Source organism: Pterocles gutturalis, unplaced genomic scaffold (assembly GCF_000699245.1).
Source record: "Pterocles gutturalis isolate BGI_N339 unplaced genomic scaffold, ASM69924v1 scaffold38601, whole genome shotgun sequence".
Classification (NCBI taxonomy): Eukaryota; Metazoa; Chordata; class Aves; order Pterocliformes; family Pteroclidae; genus Pterocles; species Pterocles gutturalis.
The window spans coordinates 5,043-13,853 of record NW_010106860.1 but is presented as its reverse complement, the minus strand read 5'-3'; the positions used below and the strand labels follow the sequence as shown (position 1 = coordinate 13,853).

Sequence of the window (8,811 nt, the reverse complement as noted above, 5' to 3'; positions counted from 1 at the left end):
AGAGCAGGGAGAGTCCCGAAACCGCACTCAGGGAATGGAGAGAACAGTCTGAGCATCCCAGACCGAGAGCTGACCGGGCTGGGGCGGGGGGAAGGCTTTGGGAGAGTGACCACCTGAAGCGAGATGACCCAGAGCAAAAGAGATCCGGAACCAAAAGGGACGATCTTCCAGAGGGTCCTCACCTATATACTGGGCATGACGTGTATGTTATGGAATAGATTATTGGCCACTCTGGGTCTCAATCCCGAACCTAAAATCAAAGCCTGGGCTAGTAACTGGGGCTGTGCTCCCTCCCAGCTTCTCCTGTTTGCAGACAGCCAGAGAAGCTGAAAGACCTTGGCAGCCATGTAAACATCACTTTTTATCAGCTTTCTTCTGAGCATAAATCCAAAACACAGCCTCTTGCTAGCTACTATGAAGAAAGTTAACTCTGTCTCAGCTTAACTCAGTACATGCTATTATCAAGAGATGTGGCGATGTATTTTAGAGTAGTGTTTAATTTGTTATTCTGTGCTTGAGGAGATTTGTTTTAAAAGCTAATATAAGCAGTGCTTTATGTTAGAAATGCTGCCTGAATGCTTTAGAAACACATCTTAAAAGTCCCAAAGAAAACGACTGAGGGACTTCTGGATGGGAAATTGTTGAGGAGCAGGAGAACGGCATTTCTACATGTGAGATCTTACACTTCTGAAAGTGCTCTGGCATGCAAGACAAGGCAGAACTAAAGCTATCTCTAGAACAGGGACACCATCATTATTCACTGCTCATGTGTGAACCAGGTGATGTGTTGGAAACAGGAACAAAACAGTCTAGCCTGTGACTCTGCTTCCATGAGTATGTTTGTGTTCTGGCATACACTGGTCACCTATGTTGATGAGAATCTCCTAAACAGTGAAAACCTATGTCTTTCAGTAGTGAATGAACTGCATATTGCTTCCTGAAGAAAATAGGTTACATAAATATTAAAGAAGTCTATATTTGAAATCACAGAGATAACTAGTACTAACACTTTGAGGGCAGTCCATTTTTTGCATTCTTTTCTGGAAATAATGCTTTAAACCCATGCTGCGTCTCAGATATTGTCACCACCTGTTATTTCCAGTTCGTCTTAAAAAGAATTAGTACTGTTCAGCCACTGATGGGGATGGTTGCAATTGTTAAACCACTAGGACATGTCATCACATGATCTAAGGACTTTATTCCAATAAACATTTGTGGCATGACATTGACGCCAATACAATTTAGTGAATGTTGTTAATAGACACCTTTCTCACAGTTATGATGCCTTCCTGTGTGTCTTTCTGTGTCACAATATCAAACATATCTGTCCCATCGCCATCTATAATTCTATACTCTACTTCTGCGTTTTTTCCAGTGTCTGCATCTGTGGCTTTGACGCTGCCAATGGCTGTCCCAACTGGGGAGGACTCGGGAACGCGGAGGTGGACGGTACCTGTCAACGAGACAAAGAGCCACTCAGGAGCCCCATAAGGCATTACACATGCATTAAATTAACATTGTGTCACACAATAGCTGATTACATATTTTTGTGTATCTTTTATTCTAGAGAACTTGCCATTTAATACTGGGAGGATGGGCAAAATGTGAGGCAGAGAACTATGCAGGGGAAAACTTTAGGTAGAAGACTGAAAACAAAATTGTAGGAAAACAAAAACACAGAAAAACAAAATAATAGAAAAATAGGTTTGAAAAGGACCTCTGTTCTCCTGTCTCAAAGATGAATCAATTATGTCTGTATTTGTCTTGTCTATGTCTGAAATATCATGTGAAAAGACTGCTCTGTGTTTTCTGCTTTTTTCCCCTTAATATCTAAAGTGAACCTTTTGGGATACATTTTACATCTATTTAATCATGGAAGCATTACAAAGAACAGAACCCCCTGACTTCACTGGCCAATTCTAAGCAATTTCAGCTTTCAAAATTAGACAGTCAGATACAATATTAAATAAAATTGAATAACAACTTAATACAGGGATAGTTTTTGAAAATCCACACACAGAAGGTGTGCCTATACTTGTTAAAGCATTTAATTCATACTGAAATAAGGCTTATGAACACTTCAATTTTGGTTTTGTGCTACTTTCTCTAGCCCAGTTTTAACCCTTTATAAGGTGTCATTCAGCTGATAAAAAAATAGGAATAAAACTATCATCATTCAGACATGCTGCAAGAATTGAAATGAAAACATCACCATACATTTTAGTATTCTATGTCCCAGCCTTACTGTGGAAACTGTAAATTAAGGTTGAGAGCTCTGCTCTCAGCTGTCAGAACATACAGTAGGAAAACGTGGGACACATAATGCACTATGAAGAAGACTCAGAATAAGATTTTAAAATGAATGCAGATACAGCTGTCATTCTGAAGATGAAAGTCAAGTCATCAAAGCTCTACTGTAAAGCATTTTCTTCTCTGGCCTTAGTTAAGAGTTCCAAGATTTGCTGTTTTACTTAGAGTCTTCCTAAGGTAAGCAATGTGAGTTAGAACGATATAGTTCAGTTAACAGTAATGCAAAAGTGGAAGTGGTAAAGGCCAGCAGACAGAACAGCAGAAAGTTGAACAGGTAACCCAAAAGGCATCACATGCGTACTTCATTACAAACAAGAAGTACAGAAAAGTCCAGAGAGGGAACTACTAGTTTTGTGCAATCTGGAAGAATCATGGGGAGAGAGCAGTGACAAAGCAGTACACGAAGGCCACCGGCAACATGATCTTATCATATCTTCAGGAAAGTACAGGTGAGTCATATGTGAGGATTATCAGTATCTCTTAACAGAGTAAATTACATGCCAGCTACAGAGTGACAAAGTAACTGGTTTCGATTTTGGGAACATTAACTGAAAAAAAACCCTGTTACTCATAGGGATATTTGAGACTTTCATTTTATAGAACTATTTTTTTCTGTTCTGTTACGTAATAGTTTGTTAAACCTGAAAACAAAAAAGAAAAAGAAGAAAAAATGCCAAAAAAACCCAACAAACAACCAAACCCCACACACTCACGTATAGTTTGTAATTAAATGTTGAATTAAAAATATAAAATTTTTTTTTTCATATAATTTTACTTAAGCAGCTTTTGGTATGAAACTGATACACAGCATCAGAATTAATACTTTATGGCCATATACACTCCACATTATATGATTTTATTTTTACTCAGTTACATTTTGATGTTTCAATCAAGTGATTTATCTTGCATTTGCTCTGGCATTTTCATTACCTTTCTCTAATACCTAAATCTGTGTACTTTGCTACGTTAGTATATAATCTCTTCATAATCGCCTAACGGTCAAAAAAACAGAAGAAAAAACAAGCCTCTGCTCTCATTTAGCATTTATTCAGTACTATGTGAGACTATGGTGAAAGACTACTTTTTTTTCCCCAATTAATGTCTGTATGTTATAATTAGTTTTATGATATGTCAACTATTAAACACATTTTTTTCTGGAGTGTTTAAAACTACATCCCCAAGCTATGCCTTGCTGATTCTACTTTGTCTCCCACTGCAATACTCAACTCATTAATTTAGTCTATGGAGTGGTAAGAGTGCATACCGTGAATTGCTAGTAAGGTCGTGGAATCAGAGTGAAAATAACCAGAAACCTATAATCTGAAAAATAATTTTATGTCTAACCTGTCCATTTATAGAAATCTCCACCATAGTATGAGACATTTTGTTTTATTATCTGTTGTCACTGAAGACATGTAATGCATTGGCTGTGTATGAGGTGCAGTGCAGCTTTAGACACTATATCAGAACATAAACTACACAAAACTAAAATTATTCTTGCAAAACTCTTCTGTCGATCCTTTTTCTCTCACTTGCCTTCTTCCTCAAAGAGAATAATTTACTGTTTGCATTTACTCCAGTGAGTGATGTTCTTTCATTTGTCTGTCAGGAATAAAAAAGGGAGGATCAAGGAAATGAGAAGTTTTTCCATATACTAAGGAGACTAGAAATCAGATGGAAGATTAAAGTCTACACACTTGGGTCTGGAAATACTTCAGTCAGTCATAAAGAATGAAAACACAATCTTATTCATGTTCACCCTTCCTCTATTTACTCTTGAATAGGCACATAATGTAAAGGTAAATATTTTTGGAGACTAACACAAGCTGTAGTCTCACAGGAGACATGGCCTGCTGTAATGCACATGCACTGAGTTTCAGTCAGACTCAGGCACCTAAGTCCATAATACACTTTTTCCCTTTGTTATTGGTCAAGACCATCGCCTTACTTCTGAGAACACTTGGAAATATTACAGTTGAAACAGAGATCCAGTATCTGAGGTCTTTGATGGCCTTTCTGTACAAAACCTTGATAACGTTTTATATTTTATAATGTTTACTCTGAAGAACAGCCACCGCTACATATATGGTTTTCAGAAGATCTTCAAAAGGAGAAAAACATTCTGAAAAGTCCTTGCTCTGTAATCTAAACAACAGAGGAATTAATGGCTCTTCTGGTTTTGGTTTTGGTTTGGGGTTTTTTTGAGAAAGTATGATAAAATACGTAGAATTTTCCACAATTCCGAGTTACTTGTGGCAGGAGTTTAATCTGTTATGAAATATTTTATTGAAATATGTAGCCGTAATATTCTCAGTCCTGTGACAACATAATGGACTTTTTAATATTTTTTGCTGGTAATTTATAAATCTGATATGAATATGATTGTCTCATGAACCTAATATACATGTGTTTTTTATTAATGGAACAGAATAAGAATAATTTAACTTAATCAGTATTAATTCCAGTAGTGTCACTGATCTCTGTTAAAATTGGAAATCATTACAATATCTATTTGGATTCTGAGATTAAAAATAAAGATTTTTTTTTTTTTAAGTCAATAGCTATTTTTACTTTCATACATCTAGTAAAATGAGTCAGCTTAATAAATGTTTTAGGTTCCGTTTCCAGTGAAATTTATATTTATATTGAGCAAAGCTACAGGCAGAGAGAAAATAGAGAGAAAAAACCAAACCAAAACAAAACACCACCACACCACCCCTGCTGAGAGTGAAACTAGAAGTTTCTTTAAATCAGAGGTCACATCTGGTTTACACTGACATTAACAGAAAAATGCAGAGTTATTTCTGGGATGTTACATCAGATCCTCATCTGACTCAAATATGATGTTGGACTGCAAGATAGGTCATGTAAAAATCATCTAGGAAGTTGATTCCATCATTCTAAGAATCAATTTAACACACTGCTTAAGGAACAAGAAAAAAAAAGGGAATAAATATGCATGTTTGGTGCTTATATGCTGTCTTAAATTTAACTGTTGAAACTAGCATTCCTGTAAAGCTTTGAACATGACACATCTTTGAATAGTCTTCCTCAACAGGTCCACAGAGGAGTAATATAGCATTTGTCACCTACCCAACACTGGAATTACCATAATACTCTGTATACAAATGTAAACAAGAAGAATAATAAATCAAAAAGTTGTGGAAATACAAAGAACATAAAACAACAAATTAACAATAAATTCTGTCCAGAATAGGTCCTCAATTGTTCACAATTTTTCTATTTTGAGTGTGCATATGAAATCACATACTGATAAACATCTTAGCTGAACACATATATATTAACTACAACATGAAATTGAACAAAATTATGTACTCCATTTGTGCCATAAAGAACATAATAAAGTCAGAATCATTTGAAGCTGATGATTGTGTTGTTTTGAGCCTGAGGGATGGTTCATCAATGACTACTGGATTCAGTAGAGATATACAGAAAAAAAATGGGTGGTAAGGATACTCTAAATACTTTAGCTAATAAGTATGTCCAAATCATCTCGCAAAATTTGACAACCACAGTATATGCAAAAGGCTTCAAATGTATTTAAAATTCTTAACCTTTAACAAGTTTGATGTTCCATAGTTTAATACTTCCACGCTGCATAGAGACGAAGAATTTTTTTATATTTTAGTTTGAGGATACAAAGTCTTGATAGCTGTACTATCAAAAGTTAAAAAGCATTATAAAAAGCTTTGGTAAACTTTATAAAAAGCTTTGGTAAACTTAAGCTGTTAAAAAACAGAAAGTTAAATGTAATTTACTTTACGTTGGGAAATGTTCTATTACGTTTTGTAGCTCTGTAACTGGAAAAGTACAAATCTGCTTGATTCCCTTCAAGTAATTTCTTTTCCACGTTCTTCATGATTAAATATTTAAGCAGATACTACAATTCAAACATCTCTGCATATGTAGAATTACTACATGCTTTATTTTCAGTGGGGGAGTATGTAGGTTTTAAGCAATAGGTAAGGGAAAAGAAAAACATGGCTGTAATGCTCTTATGAGTCCACCTACCACCCCCTCCTATAATGCTCGAAAGTATTCCATGTTTGCTGCAGTAATATTTGACCATGTAACTGTCTTCCTAACAAACAAATGCTGTAACATTATAATACTGCTTTAATAATAGTGAATAAATCAGTACATAAGCCTTTTGTTCATGTGTGCCCCATAATCTAGATTTATTCTAAATTAAACCAGATGGTGATTGCTTAACTCTTTAGTTTGAAGCTCTTACAGTGCAAGGCAACTATTAAATACAGCTTACTCTGGGGGAATCGAGGTGGATTGTCATTGACATCAGTCAAAGTGATGTTCACGGTGGTGGTCCCTGATAATCCACCCATCTGGCCTCCCATGTCCTTTGCCTGGATAACTACTTGGTACTGCTCCCTGTTCTCTCTGTTCATGTTCGGCAAAGCAGTCCTGATGATGCCTTAAATAAATAAAGAAAAAACAAAAATTGTTAATAATATATTTATTTTTGATGTGCAGCAATCTGATGATTTTTTTGTATTAGTCTGTGAAATATATTTCTAAAATATTAATTTAATGTTTTAAATAACATATTTGTGTTCACAAGCTTTATAAATAGTTTTCAGTACAGGCTGCCTGTTTGCTGAACAAACCTTAGTTCTACATCACAGCTCCCCTTCCAGTTTACATTTCATGCTAAAAACTATTCACCATATTTATGCACAAGTTTTATGAGTAGAAAGAACACCTTTTATTAGTCCAAGTATAACCATTAAGAGAAAAAGTACATTTTTTAGGATGCAAACCTTTATTCTTGCCTTTATCAAAAATGTTGTTACTTAGATCTTTAAGCTATCGACAGTACCACTGTAAAGTTATTTATGCTTCACAGTGTCAGCCGTAATAACTCTAATTTTTTATATTTATTATAAGAATTATAAACTATGAGGAAATAAGTAAGAGATATTATTTAATTTTTGTTAGTTTTTTAAAATTAATTTTCAGTTCATCAAAGATTTTTAAAGTGAAAGAAAAAATCCACAATTTTTGGTAAATGGAAATAATGACAATTATCCTGACCTGTTTCTGGTTCCACAGAGAAATATGGCTGTCCCTGAAGTATGCTGTAAATTATTCTGGCACTGTTTCCATACGAAGGGTCATCAGCATCAGTAGCTGTAACTTGCACCACAGAAGTTCCTGAAACATTCAAAGTTCAGGTTCAAGAACATCAATTTCCATTCAAGCAGACCCTAAAGAAAATTTCAGTTAATGTCTATTGGACCTATCAAATATATTTTTGATCTTATAGACAACTTCAGGTACATTCTTCTCTATTTCAGGATCTCATTCTACATAAATTGAATCCAAGCTTCCCTAATCCCAAAAGCATGATTAAGATCTAATTAGCAAAGGTAAACAATAGTTGAGCTGAATTCTTGTCCTTATCCACCTACAATAATTTCATATTTATGTACTCACTTTCTCTTTTCAGAAGATTTATTTGTTTTTATTACAATAAATATCTACTTTTCATTACTTAGAACAGATTTTTTTTTTTTTTTGCAATGATGTTAACATGATATGAAACTACACATGCAGGAACATGACAGAAAAAGATTATTAAATAGGTCATTGGAACTTGGGAACAAACAGTTGTCAGTTCTCCCTGCCTTGTAAGTGTTAATATAGCAGATAATACTAGAAGAAATACTGCCGTACGGACTTTGAAATCTGCTGGTTACTCCAGAAAAATTCCTAATCTTAAAGACCATCTCTAAATTTTAGTGGAATATACCAGTTCTTCAAAATGTGAAATGCTTACCATTGCCTCTGCCATTTCTTGCTGAATCAAAATAGTTTCTACATCCTGTTCAACTCTTCCATCAGAAAAATAAAGCATCAACAAGGATGTCCCCCCCATAATACCTCCATAAAGTGCAGGTATGATTTTAAGTATGTTGGAAAGAAGTGAAAAAAAAACAAGGAAAAGAAAATAAATGATCATATGCATGTGACTGGCTAGCCATGGACTATTCTAAGCATCAGAAGACTTTCAAACCTACTTCTCCCTTTATCCCAATTCTTTCCCTCCACCAAATACTGCCAAATATTGTGAAATAAAGTACCTGTAAATCCAAGACACTTGTCACAACTATTATTCCCTCTCACAGGCTGACTACGTTACATACTTATTCTAACATACACAGAAAGGCAAATAGAAGTAAATGCTAAACTTCCTCATTTTGTTTGGGATTTCACTAGGCAATGACAAATCTGCTTTTTACAAGTCAATTGTTCAATCACATGGACAACTGCGCCAATATCAATGGAATGAGCACATGCCTAACTGTTGAATCAGAGATGAGTTCTCAGAAATGTTCAGTTTTCAACTGTCTTAGAATAGAAACACTTGTTTCAGTAAGTCCCTAAAAGGACTACGACCTCATAAAGAAGGCATAATAGGCAAATTCCTGGTTGTATTACAACTGACATTAAAATTGAATA

At 35.0% G+C, this 8,811-nt stretch overlaps 1 protein-coding gene across 1 annotated transcript in view; it reads right to left on the bottom strand.

Annotated features, from left to right (window-relative positions):
- The window catches only part of LOC104472311 (cadherin-10), a gene marked incomplete at both ends in the record, with an annotated part of 15,903 nt that extends 8,390 nt beyond the window's left edge, over positions 1-7,513 (bottom strand). The window contains 3 exons of the mRNA XM_010087922.1: positions 1,266-1,453; positions 6,596-6,763; positions 7,384-7,513. Coding sequence (XP_010086224.1) covers positions 1,266-1,453; positions 6,596-6,763; positions 7,384-7,513 — 486 coding nt within the window. The remainder of the gene's footprint in view (positions 1-1,265; positions 1,454-6,595; positions 6,764-7,383) is intronic.
- Positions 7,514-8,811: the final 1,298 nt, after the last annotated feature.